Source organism: Austrofundulus limnaeus, unplaced genomic scaffold, assembly GCF_001266775.1.
Source record: "Austrofundulus limnaeus strain Quisiro unplaced genomic scaffold, Austrofundulus_limnaeus-1.0 Scaffold0, whole genome shotgun sequence".
NCBI lineage: Eukaryota > Metazoa > Chordata > Actinopteri > Cyprinodontiformes > Rivulidae > Austrofundulus > Austrofundulus limnaeus.
This window is the reverse complement of record NW_013952402.1, coordinates 4482207-4503935: the sequence shown is the minus strand read 5'-3', so window position 1 is coordinate 4503935 and position 21729 is coordinate 4482207. Positions and strand designations below refer to the sequence as shown.

The 21729-nt window shown below is 37.0% G+C and overlaps 1 protein-coding gene across 1 annotated transcript in view; it reads left to right on the top strand.

The window, feature by feature from the left end:
* The window catches only part of golga7bb (golgin A7 family, member Bb), a 39148-nt gene extending 20434 nt beyond the window's left edge, over nucleotides 1-18714 (top strand). The window contains exons 2-5 of the mRNA XM_014027415.1: nucleotides 5016-5141; nucleotides 6538-6690; nucleotides 13030-13131; nucleotides 15123-18714. Coding sequence (XP_013882869.1) covers nucleotides 5034-5141; nucleotides 6538-6690; nucleotides 13030-13131; nucleotides 15123-15206 — 447 coding nt within the window. The 5' untranslated portion in view covers nucleotides 5016-5033 and the 3' untranslated portion in view covers nucleotides 15207-18714. The remainder of the gene's footprint in view (nucleotides 1-5015; nucleotides 5142-6537; nucleotides 6691-13029; nucleotides 13132-15122) is intronic.
* Nucleotides 18715-21729: the final 3015 nt, after the last annotated feature.

The following is a 21729-nucleotide window of genomic DNA, read 5'->3' as shown; positions in this document are numbered from 1 at the left end:
GTGTGTGTGTGTGTGTGTGTGTACAAGAAAGAGAGAGAGATCTTCATACAGCAGAATTCATCCAGTTAGAGCAGTAACTCAAACATAAAAACACTGCAGGTAGAAATGCGGCGGACAGGAAGCTGGGTGTGATTCAAATCCTGTTTATGTTTTAGTTTCTCTCTCTTCTTTTTTCTCTTTTTATTTTTGTGCCATCAGCTGTGGCTCTGACATCCTCTGGTGGTCTGCTGGGATTCTGTTCCACTTCCCATTAATTATTTGAACCCACATAAACATGCATGCAGGGAAACACATCATTCACCCGAACATACTCGGTGTGTGTGTGTGTGTGTGTGTGTGTGTATGTGTGTGTGTGTATGTGTGTGTGTGTGCTTAGGACAGATTTTCACCTTGCAGCCCATTAATTATCCACGGCATATTTAATGTGATCGGGCTGCTGCGGTTTGCAACCATCAGAGATCGGGTCAAAAAAGATGAGCACTGCTTTCCCTTCATGTTTTCCCTCATTTTATTGCATTTATCTTTTGTCAAGTCAGCAAAGTGTGACACGAAGTGATCTGGTGTCTTCACTGAATAACCCAGGACCCGTTGACTTGCTTTGTAAACATTACTTTCTCATAGGTTTCCACAGTCTTGATTAAATAACATTATCAATAGAAATGCTGCCAATCCCAAGAGACCAGACATAAGGGATAAAAATCGAGAGCTGTGTGCAAAAGAGAGACTAAAATGAAACGTCTAACAGTGCATTCACTGTTGCATGCCAGAATTGTCTGAGTGTCCCATATGTGTGTCGTCTGCCCACTGGCAGAAATCACTCACGCTATCACTGTGTGTTCCTTAATTCAGAGCGACTTGAGCAAGTAACATGTCATGTTCACCCAAACTGCAGGATTGAAGAGAGGCAGCTGTCACCAGAGTCCAAAATGAAAAAGAAACTAGAAGATTTCTGAAGKGTAGCGCTGCGGCTACTGGTGCACACGATTCCAGCATAACTTTGTGATATTCAAAAGTGGAAAAAATATCACTTWTTAATGTCTGAACTGTATAAGAAAGAAAATCACCATATGCATGTTAAAGCTGCTTCCAGTGGTCCATTAGGGTCACACAAGGTAACCTGTTACTTGTGTTGAACATTTTGTTGTAAAATCAGTAAAAATAAAACTTAAACTGTGCAAAAAAATAAGATAAAAAATGCCTATTTATACATGTAAAATTAAATTTTTTGTGACCTGTTTATAAGCCACAGAGCTTCTAAAAGGGCAGTTTTTTTTTCAATTGTTTTACCAAAATCCTATTGATTTTTTTCTCACAGATTTTGTTATGTTAGGCAATTAACTAATACTAAAAGTCAGAGCACTCCATTCCCAACTGAGCCATACATTTTGGTGTATGTTATGCATGTTTTATTTCACTGCTGCAAAACAAGATACAGAACAGGCATTTACACAATACAGAGTGCTTCCATACTTCAGCATCGGTGCCTTTACAAGRTTATGTTAGCCATCAAGGGTTGATGACTGGATGGACATAACATTTTACATATAAAATAGAAAACATAGCAGCCTTTCTCAATCACAAGACCAAACWATTTAGTTTATGTTGGTAAAGTTGGGTAAACTGTGTGAAACCCTGAAGWTCTGACTATATTTTCAGAAAACCACCTGGATGATCCATCCCACTTTTATGAATAGTCCTCTGGTACAGTAAACACATTTTACCAATATTTAATATTTTGTTGTTATTTTTTTACATTTTTAATTGACTTTTTGTTGTCTTTTTATCTTTCTTTTTTTCTCTCCTTTACTTTRGTGTGCATTTCAAATGTTATATTCTATCTCGGGGAAGTAGTAGTTGTAAAGGCTGTTTTAATTATTATTATTATTTTATTTTATTTTTTCTGCTTGGTCTTCAGAGGAGTCGGACACTTTTTGCGCTCTCTCCCAAACCTGTCCCTCCTTTCCTGGTTTGCAGCTTTTTCAAGACTTTCTTCTACCTATCATCCGAAAACAAAAGGATTTATGGATTTGGTCAACTGATCTCTGGATGCAATCGACACGATTTTTTCCACATTGAGATTGGAACGTGGGGAACATAGCTGTCCCAGCTGCTTGTTGGGTCACTGGTTCTTGGGGCTGGAACCTGATCTGTTTGGCACCGCTTTCCATTGAAGACATGGAAGATTTGTACATTTTTGGATTTCTGATAGTTGGATTTCTGCTGATCGGCGGAGGCGGATATCTGGCTTATCGGAAAATGAAAATGATCCTGACAGCAGTCCGGGCCTGTGAGAGGCTGTCAGGAACCATGGACGGAATCTCCCACACTTGTAAGGCACAGACTCAGACACTGGGGGAAATATGTCGCAAACTGGATGTGAATCTGATGAAAATCGCAGTTCAGCAGCATGCCCATGAGATGTAGGATTACACCTGGGTGACGTTTCAGACGGAAGAGGCAAGGAGATGATGAAATTCGGAACATTTGGCATTTTTGCCATTTCAGAGATGCAGTTAAGACTGTAAAGCGGCAAGAAATTTGAGGCCGCTTGTCCCAAAACAATTGTGTTTTTCTTTCGGATCTCAGCAGCTGCTGGCCTTGGTCGGTCGGCAGTTGTCAATACTTCCCCGGATGATATGTCAACAAAGGATTGATTCCCCACTCCCTATCCTCGTATCATCCATGAGGATCAGTCTGAAGGCTGTGGTGACAGATAAAGGGGAAACCCTGAACTCTGAGACTGAGCTTGGGAGGATAAGATCTGGTCTCTGGACTCTGGCGGGTCCTAGTCTTGGATTGGTTCCAGCACAGAGTATTAATCTGGAACGTCACCGGCTCCACTGAATCCCGCCCCCGTACCATGTGTTTGATCCCCAGCTGCCTTGCTTTAGCGAGTCGTTTTTTTTGTGCATATGATTCTGTGTTTATGAGTAAATAAAGGATCAGATCAACTTTTTCTAAACTCACCTATCCTATTGTGTTTTTTTCCGAACTGCAAATAAGTAGTGCAACCATGTTTGTGCAAGACCTGTTCATCCGTTCACCCCCAAGTTTGTTACATGTGTCTTTCTCCTGAACGGAGTGTTCTTAACTGCAAATTTGTTCTGCATTACATTTTTGATGTTGTGTGTGAATGACAATAAAGCTGTTTCTGATTTTGATCAATTATGATGCACATGTCTACTTTTCTTTTTTAAGTAATACAACATGGCATTATGATGTTGTGACTATATGTTATATAAAATTTCCTTCCTTGAGAATGAATACAGATAAAATATAAAAAAGATACATGTTAGCAGTAATAATAGATTTATGGAAGAAATAATATCTAAAAACCATTTTATTCTATTTCTTCTATATGGATTTATCAATCTGTGGATTTGGCTTGGTAATGTTCTTGGCCAGAAGCTATATTTTTGTATATACAGCGAAAGAGAAAAGGTGGTACTTTAGTCCACTGTTTAAAATTCTTATACAAACTGATGGCAAATTACGATATTGCCTCATTTGTGTATTTAGAAGTCATGAAGTTTATCTTTCAGTTTTTGCTTAGTTATAATCAGTGCCAAAAGAAAAATTAACAAAAATCCAGGATAATTAAAGAGAAGGATGAGTGTAAATACTGCTTGATCTGTTTGATTCTTTAACATCTCAGTCTGTGTACTATAATTAAAAGATTTTAAAAAAAGTTCTTTTTGAATCTTGACATGCTTTTAAAGCTGTAAACATGAGCGTTGAGCAAACAGAAACTGCTTAGCTTTAGATTTAAAATAGAAAAAGAGCAAACATAGCAGCACAAGACAAATTAAATCCTTTAATAAGTCACTGCTTGCAGCAGCTGAGTAGGAGCAGCCTGGTTGTTAAGAGTGTGTTCATACAGATTATTAATGTGTAAGAATTATTTGATCATGCAGTTAAGGCACTATTTCCCTCTCTAGAGCAGTAATAACAGAACAATGAGCCGGATGGCTACAATTAAATTATATGTGTGTAACTTGTTGGTGAATGAGTTTGAGTTTGAACCATCTCCACGGATATGATTGCATATTTGAACATGGACTCGCTTTCAGTGTTAAAGAAAGGGCCTGTGTTAATATAAAGAGGTTGTCGTTCATTCCCCTGATTCTAGCTTAAATAAATAATGCTCAGCCGTGTGCTGAAGACTGTGCCTGTTAATCCAACGACTGATTTAACACGATGCTTTAAAAATAAAAAGCCGTGTTAGACAAACAGAGAAAGCAAAGAGAAGGATATTAAAAGCTGCATCAGTGAGATGATTGTGGCTGATAGCAGATGAAAATAGGACCTTAGATGCTATTCCTGGCTCCGAGTGATGTAGGCTGGCTTCATATAGAGATGAAAGACTGGCTCTGTGCTCTGTCTGCTCACACGGACGTACCACCTTCCAATAATAACAACATTCCTGCTGCTTGCCAAACTCTGGAACTCAAACACAGAGAAAAAGCTGCACAAATTTTGAGCAATCTTGGATTTAAAAAAATACAACATTTTATTGCATTTTTTTWAAACTTTCCCTTGATCATTCGCCACCTCCCGTCCTTTTTTTCTCCTCTAATGTGTCACTAATTGCCATCCTCTTGATGGAAGTAATTTAGATCAGCGGGGGACACATTTACGCAGGCTGTTTGGGTGTAAAACACACAAATCACTGCCGAAGTGCTGTGAGGAGGAGTGTGATCCCTGCTACTCGGCTTGTTGATGCTGGAAAAATGCACTTATAGTGCAAACGACTGTGAACTTAGGTACTACTAAAATCAAATCTAAAATATGCTTTAGACAGCTTTGCACTTGTGTTATTAAGCAAAAATACAATCTTTTATTTTTTTTAAATCTTAATTTTTAATTGTTTTATTTGGATTCGTACTTAATTGCAATGGAGTAATGTTAAACTTTTTGCAGTGGAAGTTTTTGACATTCATTTTTAAATTGTGTGAGTGGCCAAACGGAGGAAAAGTTTTGTAATTGTTTCCAACTCTGTTTGTGCGTCTCATTAGTTCCACAACCTCCAGGAAATGCAGCACAGTGCATCGTTGGTAACGAAGGTGTTCATCCAAAGAGACTACAGTGAAGGAACTGTGTGCCGATTTCAGACCAAGTTCCCCTCAGAGCTCAACAACAGGGTGAGCACAAACCTCAAACGCAGACTGCTGCCAACACTACATCGAATTATCCGTTTTGTTTATACTTTTGAGCCCAAAGCATAAAAACTTCATGCTGCCATTTTTTAGGTTAACTAATCAGAATTGTTCCCACACACACTATATATATATATATATATATATATATATATATATATATATATACCTTTTAACAGATACTACAAATTATGAACGTGTCTCTGGTTCTGGCTTTGCTCCATTGGCTTCCTGTTTGCTTTAGAAAAGATTTTAAGATTTCACTGCTTCCTTTTAAAGTTCCCCATCATACAACCACACCTCAGTTAGAACACCTCATTCATCCAACCAGTTTCTCTAGATCTGAGTTAAAACTCAGAGGTGATCAGGTTTTTGCAGTTTCTGTGCCAAATTTGTGGAATGGTTTACCTTTTTGCATTCAGACAGCTGAGACCATCTATATGCTTTGTATTCTGGCAGAGTTTGAGATTCTTTTAGAACTCATGTTTTTATGTTCTGCATTTTATATTATTTGACATTTTTGTGTTTTATTTGTTCATTTGGTTGAATTGTGAAGCACAGGTCAACTTCTGCTGTTTTTAAGTGCTGTATGAATGAATTGACAATGACATTAAAAATCACTTAAAAAGACAAGTTTTAGTAATTCGCACTCTGATGAGAGACAGTCAACACATGGGGCAAAATAAAGTAATGTTTTAGCATCACTTCAAATTTGTCTACTCAGCATTTAGCAGAGTTATCAGGTGACAAAGTACAAATACTTTACTTTACACAAGTAAATTTTTTGTTATTTATATTTTACTGGAATAATTATTTTTCAGCCATTTTTTAAATTTCTAATCCTTACATTTTCATGCAATTATCTGCATTTTCTAATCCTAACATTTTAATAATTCAAAATTCTATTTCACATTGGCTTCTTTTCATTCCAGCATGTCATTGCTCATTTAAAAAAAATGCTGATAACACATTTTCAACACTGACATTATAACATTATAGTCATTTTATCCTTCAGAAAAAATGTTTTTAGGGAGGTTTTTGAGGGAGAGGTGTGGTGCAGCCTGAGCTTTTACCCTTAAAGGCTATTTTTCCCTCTTGTATTGTTTTGCTCTTATACTTTACAAAGTTTTAAAACTAGTATTTTACTTGAGTAAAATGACTAAGTTGATCATTCTACTTTCAAAAATAGTAAAAATATCAACTCACTGAATGAATGTGAATACTTTTAACACCTCTGGCCTTTAGTTTGTCCACATTTAGCAACTTGAACATTTCTCAGATTATTGGTTGGTTAAACTGCAGTATTTTAGTTTGGTAAGTTGTCAAGGTGGAACAGCTTGATGTCCCAGTCATATTTTTACATTTGTCCATTTATTTTTAGATTGAGAGAACTTTGCTTGATGAGACGGTGAAGACCCTTAACTCTTATTATGTGGAGGCTGAAAAAATTGGTGGCCATTCGTACCTGGAGGGATGTCTGGCTTGTGCAACAGCTTACATCGTCTTCCTCTGCATGGAAACCCGCTATGAGAAGGTAATCTACTGTGTCTTTACTGAAACAGATCAACTCTGAAGCCCAGACTGAGACAAGCTGTCATTATTTGCAGAAAACACGCCGAAGCAGTTGGGGTTTTCCTTACGTTCTTTCAGCTCCAAACAGTTTTTAGACGATAAACAAAGGAACGTGAAGATAAGATCAGATTCTCTGTGCCTCTGTGTTTTATTCTGCTCTAAAGGCCCACACCTGTGTGCCTCTGGCACGTCAGCTCCGTTGCACTCGGCACAACCACGATCATGCTGTTTGTTACTCACTGAGATGGAACAAGAACACACACATGCATAATGCAATCAGAGACGGAGCTCCTGATTAGTCCTCTTGTGATCCTCTGTGTACCTGCCGGTGTTTTAGATAAAACTCAAGGGCCGTGTGGTTCCAGCTTTACCTCTCTGTTCTGATCTCTGTCTCCCACATCCTTGTCTTGTTGCAGTTTCTAAGCATTTCTTCTTCAAAGCAGTGCAGAAATTTACGTGAGCTTGACCAAAAACCAACAAAAAGCAAGATTTACTGCTGTGTTGAATCCATGCAGAAATGTCCTTTCATCTCCCCATCAGCTGGTGCTGCTTCATTGAGATGCTCAGATGCTATCAGCTGCACAGGAAAGTTGTTTATTTACTTGTTTAACTTTACCAATTGTGCAGTAGCGGATAACGATAAAAAAAATCCCACCCAGGTTGTGGTTGACAGTGCATCTACTCGTGTGCCGCACAAAGCTGAATGTCCTATCAACTTCACCAGATAAAAGCTCTGCTTGTATCGCAATCCTTCAAAGGACACAGATTGTTCTTCAGCATGTCAGAACGTTGCATGTAAGCACAAAAATGTCAACAATTTTCCCATCATCTTTATTTTTTAGTTTGCTTCCTGACTTTTTTTATTTATAACATAGCTGTAAAAATTATATAACAAAACCATCAAAACACAGCTCAGACATGCATCACTATTCAGATGTTTCCTTGCAAAAGAGTTTTTAAGGAGATTTATGTCAGAGACTAAAGTTTTCTTTTGTGTTCGGTTCGTAGCTTTGAGTTAGCAGCTGGTTCTGCAGCTGTCACAGGCCTCTGGCGTCTGATAGAACCACCACTCAGTGTGTTGTTTTGTCTCTGTTAAGGATGACTGCTGGTGTGACCTTTGAATAAGTTACAAGAGAATGGGAATCTGTCATGCATAATGAATAAGCTGAACAGCACATGCTGCAGTCAAATACGGCAGTGGTCTTTAATTAAAAGTCAGAGGTTTGCCTAAAGAAATTATTCTCTTGCAAGAGTCCTGACTGTACAGCACTGTATATATTTGAATTCTCTTTTAGTGAGAGTCATGCTCAGTTGTGGCTGGTGAGGATATTTGTAGGGAAGTAATACATACAGTGGGTAAAATAAGTATTGAACACGTCACCATTTTTCTCAATAAATATGTTTCTAGAGGTGCTAATGACATGAAATTTTCACTTGATGTCGGTAACAACCCAAGTGATCCATACATACAAAGAAATCAGACTATAAATGTCCAGAAATGAAGTTATTTGTAATAATGTGGAATGACACAGGGAAAAAGTATTGAACACCCTTACTGAAATTTATCTAATACTTTGTACAAAAGCCTTTGTTGGCAATGACAGCTTCAAGACGCCTCCTGTATGGAGAAACTAGTGGCATGCATTGCTCAGGTGTGATTTTGGCCCATTCTTCCACACAAACAGTCTTCAAATCTTGAAGGTTTCGTGGACCTCTTCTATGAACTCTGATCTTTAGTTCTTTCCATAGATTTTCTGTTGGATTCAGGTCAGGTGATTGGCTGGGCCATTCCAGCAGCTTTATTTTCTTTCTCTGAAACCATTTGAGAGTTTCCTTGGTTTTGTGTTTGGGCTCATTGTCTTGTTGAAATGTCCAGCCACATTTCATCTTCATCATCCTGGTAGATGGAAGCAGATTTTTATCAAGAATGTCTCTGTACATTTTTCCACTCATCCTTCCTTCAATTATTTGAAGTTTGCCAGTACCATATGCTGAAAAACAGCCCCACACCATGATGTTCCCACCTCCAAACTTCACTGTTGGTATGGTGTTTTTGGGCTGATGTGCAGTGCCATTTGACCTCCAAACATGATGTGTATTCTGGCATCCAAACAGTTCAATGTTGGTCTCATCTGACCAGACTATATTCTCCCAGTATTACACAGGCTTGTTTAAATGTTGTGCAGCAAACTTTAAAGGAGCTTCAACATGCTGTTTCTTCAGCAGTGGAGTCTTGCGTGGTGAGCGTGCATACAGGCCATGGTGGTTCAGTGCATTACTTATTGTTTTCTTTGAAACAAACGTACCTGCTAATTCCAGGTCTTTCTGAAGCTCTCCACAAGTGGTCCTTGGCTCTTGGACAATTCTTCTGATCATTCTTTTCGCTCCTCTGTCAGAAATCTTGTGAGGAGCACCTGGTCGTGGTCGGTTTATGGTGAAATGATGTTCTTTCCACTTCTGAATTATGGCCCCAACAGTGCTCACTGGAACCTTCAGAAGTTTAGACATTCTTCTGTAACCGATGCCATCATTATGCTTTGCAACAATAAGGTTATGAAGGTCTTGAGAGAGCTCTTTACTTTTACCCATCATCAGATGGTTCTTGTGTGATACCTGGCCATCATTTGGGTCTGAACCAGCTGATATTAACTTGCACTGACAAGGGGCAGGCTTGCTTTCTAATTACTGAGAGAGTTCAGCTGGTGTCTTGGCTTTCCATGCCTTTTTACACCTCCCTTTCTTCATGTGTTCAATACTTTTTCCCTGTGCCATTCCACATTATTACAAATAACTTCATTTCTGGACATTTATGGTTTGATTTCTTTGTATGTATGGATCACTTGGGTTGTTACTGACATCTGATGAAAAATTCATGTCATTAGCACCTCTAGTAATATGTTTACTGAGAAAAATGGTGACGTGTTCAATACTTATTTTACCCACTGTATATTCAAGCTGCATCTTCAATTAGTAAATGTGAAAAACAGTGAAGAGAATTAGCTACACTTGATGTTAGCCAGTCCTTTTGCTGAAACCAGTTCACAGAAAGCTTTGGTTTTGCTTCTTTTCCTTTTGCAGGATTTGAATATCCTTTGGTGGGTGTGCCCCCAATCTCTTCACTTCTAGATTTTCCCTCCAAAGACATGAAGGAAATTGGGCGAGAAATTAAATAATCCACCTCGTTTGTGTTAATACCTACACTCAATCTTCACCAAACCAAGGGGATGAGACAAGGCTTCTGTCAATCATTCTGTATCAAAACGAATATTAAAAATACAGAGATGCCTGAAAAGTTAGCCCTTTTGAAAGACTCTGGGATTTTTTCAAGACTGTTTGGCACCACGTTGTAAATTTCACAAAATGGGCTACATTACTTTTCATTTGTGTTTCAAGTATTTTTAACATTTTAATTGTAAACCTCAGGGGAGGCTTAGTCCTACAAGTCCGCTAGTTTTTTTATTTTATTTTTTTTACTCATATTCAAAAGCAAAGAGAAACCCGCGAGCCATATTGTGGGACTGTGAATGCTAGAAAAGTTGCTGTAAATAAATTACCATGTGAAGCAGTGCTGCCTTAAGGTAATGAATATAAACACAGGAAAACAAGTGCAAATGGGTCCAGATAAAACTTCATTTAGATTTAGACTGAGACCATCTGTGGACCACTAAAACACAGCATCTACAAATTATTTTGTTAGTTGCAGTTTTTGTTAGTTGTGAGGGAAAAGCATAACATTTGCTGACAATAATGGCAGACAGCAAGAAGTGTAAAGAAAACTGCAACATGCTGGGACAGAGGGACATGCTGTGCTGCTTTATTTCTTATTTCATTTTAATTTCTCAAACAAAGCAGATAAGGCAGCATGATTTGAAAAGCAGTGTTTTTTTATTTTTTTTGTTCCTGCTTCATATTGGGTTTCAGCTGCTCAACCATTTGAGGCTAATTTTTGTTATTCGTATTATTAAATAGTTTCAGTGGGGAGACCAGTCAGAACTAGAGGAGGGACAAATTAGCCAAGACGCTGTCACTACTGGATTAAATTACAATGTGGCTTTGGCAATGTTTTTGTTGAAACAAGTGTCAGCTTTGTGTTCTTCAAAACCTTGTATGAATGAGTTGTTGCTCTAATTTTGAGCCTGGAAGATTTGATTTATTCCCAAAATGAAATTAAATCCTTTTTTGTGAAATCTCAAGATTGTGCACAATGAATTTTTGTGGTTGTTTTTCTTGAAAGTACTGCTTGTGACTCATCCTAAAAAATGGAAGCCATCTTGCTGATCTATAGTTGCATTGTGCAACTTTTCCGAGCTTTTTTGTTGCCTCTGCACCTTTTTGTGTTGTTGGTAATAAATTAAGAATAAGCCAATTTTTATGTGGAAAAAAAGATTACCTATACAAAAATGTACAGTTTTATCTTTATAACATGATTTGTTATCCTATTATGAAAATGATAAACAAAAGATTAATCAGCAAAACACGGCTAAGACTGTCTAAACCAACTAAAAGAGAAGTTAACATGCTTAAGAAGATAAACTGAGTGGAGAACACAGCCGAAGTAAGGCCAGAAGCTTCCTCTCCAAGATGCTCAACTAGCCAAGCTAACTCTTGGCCAGGCCTTAGTCCAACTGGAAACTTTCTCTACACTGGCAGATCTACTGCAGCTCCTGAAGGAAGCCAGGAGCCCTGAGGTGCACCAGGACCTGCAKGTTCTGAGAAGAGGAAAGATATCCTGGAAGGTTTTCAAAAATGGCAGCTCCAGACTTTCATTGTTAACGGCGGTAAAAAGTTAAAATACTCCTGTTCTGAGACTATTACTTGCTGATCATTCCCTCTGCAACTTAAGATTTGTGCTCCTCTTCAAAGATAAACAACTTAATTACCCTTGTAGCCATTACAATCATAGCCAAAACTGTGCAAACAAAGGTCAATGAACAGTACGCTGCTAGCAGGCCAAGATTATTGTATTCATTTGCTAAAGTAGGGAAAAAAGGACACAAAGCATACATTCAGCTGCATTAGATTTTGTATTTATTTATGCTTTCTAGAACTAAACTTTTGGGGAAAGTTGGGAGAAAAAGTTGGGAAAGATTCACATGTCCTGACAGGACTTGAACTATGGTTCTTTTCAAGAAATTTACTAAAAGGTATTTAAAAGTTTATTTCAGAGAAGAAAGAGTTTAACTATTACATCTTTTTTTGAGCTTGGCTTACTAAAAGTTCTAAAATGTAAAATGACTGCAAACATTGTTCATGTATAAGTCTACAGTCTTATAATCAGCCAAAACATATTTTTGTTCTTGTTTGCAGTTTATAATGCAAGATCAGAATGTGTTAGATTATAAATATTGTTAGCCTGGAAATGTTTCCTCGTTTCAAGAAGTCTTTCCAAGAAACGTAAAACCCGGTATACCTGACTGACATCATTAGTCAAAGTTAGCATGTATGCATTGTTGGTGTCCACAGAAGCATTTCTGAAGATGAATAAGCTGTTCTAATGATGCCATTTTAGTTTAGAGCTGGTAATTTAGCGTGACGGGCCATCAGTCTGCAGAAGGCTTTCAGATCACATACGGTTTCTGGTTTTTAGAGGAACTGCTTAGAAGAAAGTATACAGACCTTTGTTTGAGTTTCTGTGCAAAAATGTGGTCTGAAGTGCACAGATTCACTCCACTGCCAGTTAGTGCACAGTAGATGCAACACGCATTGCTATAGTGGTGCATTTACTGCCAATGCAATCTAAATAAACTGTCTACTTAGACTTTTAGAGTGTTTCCAGTCTGCTCTGACAGCTAACTAAGGCATAGCATCAAGTCTGAGTTCTTTTTTTTAATTAGGAGCTAAAGCTTCCAAATGGAAATTTTCAAAAGAAGGAAAGCCACTCAATTCAATTCTAGCAGTCCTACTTGGCATAATTGGCTTGAAAGCATGTTTAAAAAACTAACTAATGTACTTACAGCAAAATGGAATTACTTCCAGTTATAAGACTTCAGAAAAATAAATGACTGGAGTTAGGATTATGTGTCTTGTGTGAATTCTGCACAAATGAGCTAAGGCTGAAGGTTTTCCCTCTTTTTATATATAGAGAACAGAGTTTCTGTTAAATCAGACAATCCTGTGTTTAATATCTCACAGATACATGACTGTTACATGCAATACAGAATATTGAAAGTTGGCCTGTCTGTTCAGATTATTTTGTGTTGCTTCTGTTTGTGTTTTTACTATCCTGTAATAGTTCTAATGAAACTGGATTAAATAACCCTCAGTCCTCTCCTTAAACCCCTCTGCTTGCATTTTATTYTAGGTCTTGAAGAAGATAACAAACTACATCCAGGAGCAGAATGAGAAGATCTACGCTCCTAGAGGGCTGCTGCTTACAGACCCCATAGAGAGAGGAATGAGGGTCGTATCCTTTACTTTCCTGCTACTGTACTCTGGGTGTACAAAAATAGTTGTATGTTCAGAGAGGGCAGAGGCAAATAACTGGCATCACTAGAACTGTTACAGATAGATTGCCTAAATTAAAAAGAAATACAGCACAGCGTTTTTTGCTTTTGAATGATGCCTTTTGTAGGAATTTTGGTTTCCAGGAATAAATCAAAAGCAGGAAAGTTTGAAGACATGCATGCAAAGTCTTTTAAAAAAGAATAGTTGAAAATCAGCCAAAAATTAGGTATGCAGTTGTGGTGGAGATTTTTTTTTTCTTCTATTGCTCCAAAATAAGGGTTTGCTTTGTGGTCTCCTTAACATTTCTAGCTGTTTGTGTAGCTCGTGGTACATTATTTTACAGATGAGCTGTTCCACTTTTAGAAGAGGCCAACAGCATGTCTCTCTCTGAGAGCTGGAGGGATTACACTTACAGGCAAAAGGAAAAAGAAAATGTGTCCAACAGACCATCACATAGGCCTGGCCCAGACCACCGTAAAGATCAAGCTTCACCTCCAAGGGCCAACTTTGTACCAACACAGTCAGAGCTTTTTTTATAAACTATGATCACTATTTCCAAAAAACTGGATCGAGGGTTCATTATCCAAAACAACAGATTAGCAAGTGTCACGCTTTAATGTGTAACAGTTCTGAAGTCATGTTGACTTATTTGGGCCAGTGAGGCTGGAACTGGAGGTCTGTTTGGGACACAACAGAGACTAGTCTTTTTTAAAGTGAGTCCAGATCTTGTGCTTTTTTGGCTGCATCATGTTGATTTTGTTTTGGGCCGGTCTAAACCTTTTCCATCATCTGAGCAAGAAGACGGGGAGTCCAATTTCTAGTCAGGCCTGATGATCCTCTGCAGCAAACGCTGATCAGCCTCAGGGCATGGAATTACAAAGCAACTTGAGAAAATATACTTATGTACAGAAATTGTTAAACTTATTGTATGCAAAACCCTTCATCCAGTTTAAATAGACATTTTGTTACAAACTCTACATAAAGTGTGTTTAAATCATATTCCTTTTTGCGTGTGGAAAATGTTTTGTGTGACGATGAAACTTAGCAGAAAAAGTAAGGAAATGTGTTTTGTGATTTGCACAATATAACTTTTACATTCCTGTACCACTCAAATATCTAAAATTGGCTCAAATCAAACAATCCAGTAAATAGCAAATTGGGATATGACAAAATCAGTGGTGAGCACAGTTCTATGAAGGTACCTTCATACAGTTCCCCTAAAGCACTAATAGGGGAAACAATTTCCTGATGAGTGCTTTTGGGCTTTTTAAAAAAAATAAATTAATTTGTGGATTAGGACTTACTAAATTTAGAAGCACTAACCGAGACATTTAAATGCTATTGACCAATATTACTAACAGCGGAGGGTAAAAGCTGTCAATCATTTTATTCATGTGTGACACTTATCCAATAGGTGACATATTGGTGACAATATTCTGCACGCAGTAAATATTCTTATGATAGCAAACCCTCATGGGTTGGAAAAACATTCTGTTTCTGTCAGAAGTTGTATACTGACTGACTGCACTCCTGCCAACAATTATAGCCCTACCATGAACAAAGGAAAATGACGAATGACCAAGAGAGCTAACAATCCTCTGTAACTGTTAAAACCACCATGAGTGAAAGGTCTGTTTCAACAAATCACCTCCCTAAACTGCTTGGACACACGTAAGGCTGTGTAATGTCAATGATGAGACTCAAGAGAGCAACGTGTGACTCATGTTGACTCTGAAGAATCTTCCATGGGTTGACTGGGTTATATTAGTGCTTTAGAATTAGCTTTTGCTAAAATTTTCAGTATGTTAATGCTTTAGAATTAGGGGACCTAAATATCTGAGTTAGTGCTTTAGGGCTAATGCAACTATTTTTTTAAGATTACTTCTGCCCAACACTAGACAAAATTCACGACCATCTTCATTTGTTCCTTGACATTCACTGTGTCCTCAGCTAGAGGTCAGCGTGTTTGAAGACCGGGGCTCCGACGGCTCCAGTCCCAGCAGCAGCCTATCATCATGCAGCAGTGCTCGATGACTGGAGGGGCAGCGCCAGGCTTATGGGTACCACCACAGGGGCAGCGGGACGCTTACCAACATTCGCATGCTGAAACATGAGAGCACCAGGTTCTAGGACAAATAGTGGGAAAAAAGGGAAAGGAGGTGATCCACAGCACTCACATGTGTCCTGCTGGGGTCTTCATCATTCCACCTTTAAAGGATAAGATGCTCTTTATAAACATGGATAAGATAACAAACACAAAGATGGCAGTATGTTTCAAAATATGTCACTTTTTATTTTTTCCATTCACCTCTCCTTATCTTATTACATCACATCAGTTTTCATCAATCACTCATCTCAGGCAGGCTCACCTTTAATCAGACTGGGAGTCAACGTGCTTTTATTTTATTACATCTATCTGTCAATTCACAGGCAGTTCATTCCATCAGCAGCTCTGACATCCAAAAGAAAAAAAATATATATCTTCCAGCCCCCCAGGAGACACGGTGCTCTCTGTTCTTGCTGAAGTCAGGCTGCTCTGAATGRTGGCAAATTGGGCTGACCGTGGGAACTCCACACCATTCACGGGCATTTGGTGTAACAGCTAACAAAGAGCGTGCGGAATTATTTATCTTTCTTCTTGTCTCGCAGTGGATATAGCTGATCCACATCACAGCTGTAGGTCTCTCACACAGATTCATACATACGTGCACAAGCGTGCAAAAGCACCATACAGACATGTTATGTGAATGGTCACTAAAACACACCTGTAGCGACATGCATTCCTGCACACGTTTGGATCATCGTGGACCTGGCACCAGCAAATATTTTGTGTTTGGTTTTAACTCATTGGGAACACAGAGAAATTCAGGTTCAAAAGTGCTTGTTTTCTTTTGTGCATGGGCTTTTTGTACGTGTGTGGCTGCGCAATTAKTTCCAGATAAAAAGCCTGCAAATCCTCAAGATGTCACAAATCAGWGCCCCCGAAGAGACATACTCGCTCCTGAGAAAGTGGAAAGAGTGTGGGCTGTTATCACTAACGCAAAAAAAAAAATATGGTTATTTATGTGAGAGATGTGCTTTTTGTTTGAGTGCAGAAAACTGCAGGAGAATCAGCCCACACAAAGTCGAAGACCTGAACCTCTTATAAGCGGTTTTCAGTCGTCATGTTGATGCAGATTGTCTTTAAAAAAATACAGCAAGAACAAAAGAGATGCTTGGTATTTATTGTGTTGTGTTGAACTGGAAAGACAATGCAGATAACATTTCACAGGCAGGTGAAAAAGATAGGGTTTTAACATAAAGGAAAGTTTTAACTACTTACCTGAAATCTAGTATTCATCTGAACATTTTATGCTGATCCTCAGAAAAACCGAGCATCTATTGTATCTAATGTGTTTGTGATTGTGTGCAGTTTAATGAGATGAACTGCAATCATTATGTTGTTAAAAGGAGATGAACAGAGAACCAAAAACACACATTTGTAGCAAAAGATAAGAGCTGCTGAATGTTCACCTTTGTTTGTAATTTTCTCATCAGTTTTATTCATTTAAAATCTAAGTTTTTTATCATTTTATTTGTTTACCCATATCATCCTATCAACTCTACAAGCAAATAAGCCCTTTTTGATCTTTTTACCTCTTAATTATGAGCAGAAACTGCCCTCCAACTGGCCTTAAAAGGTAAATGAAGTCATTGCAAAACTGCTGTTTTCTCCAGATAGTTTGATTTCAGTATTTTCACACCACCTGAATGACTGATCAACTTCCCACAGCAGTTGAGTTTAGCAGTGCTTGTGTTCAGCCTCCTTTCCTTTTTTTTCTTTTTGATGCCTTCATGTTTCATCCCAGTGGGAATGGATACCCAACCTGGGGCTGATGGACTAAGCTATTTAAAAATGAACTCAACACTGCCAATAAGCACATTAAGGAGCTCGTTGGACAGATAAAAACAGAATATAAATGTCTTGTAAAGGGAGAAAATGTATTCTATGTTTGTTAAATGTTAAGAAATTGATTTATATAATGATTCTTAGTTCATTGTTTCATGACTCTACATCCTCTTTAACTTTGAAAATGGAAAAAAAAAACAAAGAGAACATATTTATTTGTCATTTTGTGACAATTTTTTGTCCAAAATCTTTGTTTAAAATCTCATCATTGTAGCTTTGGATATTGATAATGGTATTAATGATGATCAGAAATGGGTTGTTTATGATGGTGGTCCTCAGGGGAAAATCTAAATGTGCCAGATTTAAAGAATCATTAAGGGTATGTAGCCACATTGAGAGAATTAATGCTGTCACTCTTGGTTGGAAAGTCTTTCAGTTTGATATTTAGAGTTTTAAATGAAATTTTTCAACTACTGCATCAATTTATTTTTATGTATTGTATGTATGTATGAATAGTAATATTTTTGGAATCCCTCATTAATTTTCTAACTTGTTTTTCATGACTATAATAAGAGATCTGCAATATAAAATTTAACTGGCAACATGTAAATTGTGTTTAGTGCTAATTAGTAAAAATTAGACCAATTATTATATAAAAAAAAAACCTACAGAGATCAAAATGTACTTAAAAAACTACATAAGCAGTGCTCCTTAACCTAAAACAATACTTTCTTGCACAGTATCTTAGTTTATTGCTGCAATAATGTACCAAAATAAACCACTGCCACTTGTTCAACAAAAACAAAAATGTCATTAATCATGCAAAAATTATTATATTTTTCTGTACTTTTAGTACAGTTTGTCATCACTGAAAGTTTGGTATAAAGAAATTTAATTAATTAATTTATTTATTTTCTGTTAAGTGGAACGAGAAATGTTTTATGTGATTAATGTGGTTGTTTCTTTGTAACTTATAATTCTTTGCTTTTATTTTGACTGAATGACACCAAACACCTTAGAAGACTGATCCCTAATTACTGAAACATTTGAAGTACAAGAGTTTTAGCAGAGTGTGATTTCTTTAAAGAACCAGTTTTATCAAAAACAGTAAAGCCAAAGTTTTACAAATGTTTCATATGTGCCAAGTATGCTTTTAAAGTAAAGGTCAAAATAAAGACTTGGCAATTAAAGGAGCTAAAACAAGTTTCTGACAAAGCTTTTCACATATACTGTATATKAATCTCAACAAACAATACTTTAATCATTAAATAAATATAATAAAATCTGAAAGCACCTTCTAAACKTATATTTTAAAAAGTTGTTGTATACATTCCTCCTTTACCAGAAAAGTTTTTATTAATTAACTAAAGGGGTGAAAACACTCAAGATATCAATGAGATTGTTTTTAATGTTTTTCACCAAAAAGATGTCTTTRGAAAAGAAGCTGATGAATTTTATTACAATGTTTGTAAAGTTCCGTTAGTATTGTACATCTTTGTTGTATTTTTACTGCACTGTATTTGAAATGAACCAGTCATTAGTGAGAACATGCTGTATGTTTGATGAGCTGTGAATGAGATTATTAAACAGCTACTGTAATGTTTTCATAAGAATATAAAAGATGACATGTGCTATTTGTTGCCATCCTCACAATCKTGCTTTGAGTCCTGAGTTTTTTTTTTCACACCAATGATTTAAACTGCATGATGTGTGTTGAAGCATAAATGCAAATGATAAGAAATGAAATCCAGATTTACAAACTTTGTTTTACAACTTAATACCATGAATTAATCTTTGATTAACTTCCTTCTTCCTTTCAGTGTTCCTGAAAAGATAATCTGCTGTGAGCTGCTGTTAGTATCTAACAAGTTAAAATACATGTATCTGTTAAAAAGCTTAGTCAACATTGTGTCTTTGAACTGGGGTCACTTCTTGGTTTCTTTCACACACCAAGATATCCACGTTAAAAAACAAAAATAAATAAACCTCACAGTCAGAATAAATCATTTCACTTGGTGGACGACACTTCAAGATTTCTGTACTGCAAAGTACATTTTTTGAGTTCCTGTGCCTGTTCTAGAGTAAACGGTCAGGGTTAGGCTATAAAATGACCTGAAAATAAATGAAAGGAGGTCAATCCACGGCCCCCACAGGGATATAAAAACAAACCTGTGTGTGTGTGCGTGCGTGCGTGCGTGCAGATGAGGTTTACAGTACATCCATCATGGCCTCCTCAAGTCTAAACGTTAGTGATAATGTTCTGGTTCAGATGCTGAGTCTGCAGATCATAAGAGTGCAGAGGGGGAGGAGAGGTGAAAATGAGCTGATGGTTTCTCAAAGATGTCAAAGGTCTGAAAAAACATCCCAACAACTGAGGTCATAGGTCCCTTTCTTTCTAAAAAAAAAAAAACACTTTTTTTCCAGGACGTTGCTATTAAAACCATTCAGTTTCCGTTTTTAAATGTATTGTTTGGCTGCTGCTTTATTATTGCTTGTTCAATCAAGAGAAAATAAGTCGTCTTTTAGCCTYGATTTGCTTTGCTTTTGCCCAAAATGTTGCATAAAAAATAACAATATGCATGTCGTACATGTCATTTTAGATCTCCTAATGGAGAGATGGAGATTATCGTCTGAAGGAAAATAAATGTTTCTTTCTTCTTCAAACAGCTCTGAAATAAATTGAGTTCTAAGTGAAGCGGAGATAAACGCTGACAGAGAAACAGATAGAAGAGATTGTGCCGATTTTATTTATCAAACACCGAATTCAAGACCAAAGGAGGAGATAAAAGGAGATACGCAAATGAAAGCCTGCTCCTCATCACCTCATTAACTATAATAAATGAAAACAGGGTCTTTTTGGAGTCAAATGGTTGAAGAGAAATGAATGAGTGAGAATGCGAAAGATCAGTAAACTATAGCTCCAGTTCAAGTTTTGATAAAAAAACAAAGCTAAAAAAATGCACAATGGCCTCAAAGACCTTTGCAAAATGAATATTCCACTAAGTCCTACAGTGTTTATTAGGAAAATATCCCAACTGAATTGACAGCAAGACCAAAAGATACCTCTTAAACTCACGGCAACACTAAAATTATTAAATGGCTGAAATCAGACATCCCACCACCACCAAACACACATATGATACAAAATGTGTGCAATATTTATCTGATGGAGAATCTTAATTAGACTACAGAAATCTATCTTGACCAAACAGTGGAAAACCATATTTACCTTTATTAATACAGTGAGAAACACCATGTGCTCCACCAGCTCACTTTTCCTGCACACCACATGCTACCCCACCCAATAAGAACAGGATGTCTCTGGATGATTTTTTTTTTTTTTTTGTGGGATTACAGAGTGGATATTTATGTTTTTCTTCATCCTTCCATGTTTGCTCTTTTTGCCATGCTTTATTGCTTGGCATTGGAATCTATTATGTGTAATAACTGCATGAATAAATGTATATATGACCTATCAGAGCGATGATTAAGTCTCAAAGTTGTATGTAGTGTGTTGGCTAAAATGTTTGCAACAATAGCATTTTGTCAATTTATAATGAATAAATACCTCATAAATGGCTCATTTGAATGAACTGCCTGAAATATAATCATGATTTTGAGCAAAAATGTCATTTTTTAAAATGTTTTCCGTGCTAGCTAAGATTTTCTTCTTTCCAGCTGGGACATCTTAATATCCAAATAATATTTGAGATTCCCTCTTTAAAACAACAAAAATTCCTTATGATTTAAACCAAATATTTTGGGTTATCCTGATTACGAATTGCTTGTGATGATCTAAGTACCAAAATGTAGCTTAAAAAGCCAGGAATCTGAAAAAATATGAGGTCATTTTGATCAAATTTGACTTAATCCTCACTTTGATGTGATGGCTCACATATATGATCAAAACATAAACAGCTATAGAAGGAAAAATTGTGTGGAAAAAAAACACCCACCTGGTTCAAGAAAAAATTTATTAGGAAATAATCTTCAAAACATGTCAGGGGATCAGTTGGTTTGTAACACTTCTACAGACGGTGTGAAACTTAGGRCTGTCAATGGGTTTTGCTCTTTTCAAAAATAAAAGATTTTTAGCAGCTTTAGCTTTTGAGGTTTTCAGTTTTGTGGCAACATATTTACAAGAAGTTAAACGTGGGTACTTTTAAAATTTGTATTTGTTTTTGTTTTACCTTAAATTGAGCCACTAATTAGGCTACTAGTGAGAAGACTATTACTACCACCAGATGTTTTTTTATGTTTTCGGCAATTTTCTTCTTTTTTTATCCTAAAATGTTATTTTCTTTCATTCACTTTAATTTCATTTTCATTCTTGACACCTGCTGGTCATTTCAGTTTTAATGCTTGCTCCAAAATATACTTTTTTTTCTTACAGTGCACTTCATAACATTGCCCTGTATCTTTGTGCGCTTAATCACACAGAGCCATGTGTTTATCGGCTCCCCTGCATGTTGCATTATTCATAGACAACAAAATAAATCCTGCCTTCAGCGACAGATGGTCTGGCATATGTTCCCCTACCTGATCGCCTCTTCAAATCACACACGTGGCCCACACAAACCCACTGATATACACACAAAACCTACAGCTTTAGTTTTTTGGCCTCTTAATAAACCCATAATGAAAACGAGAGTGATATTGGTGGGGGGG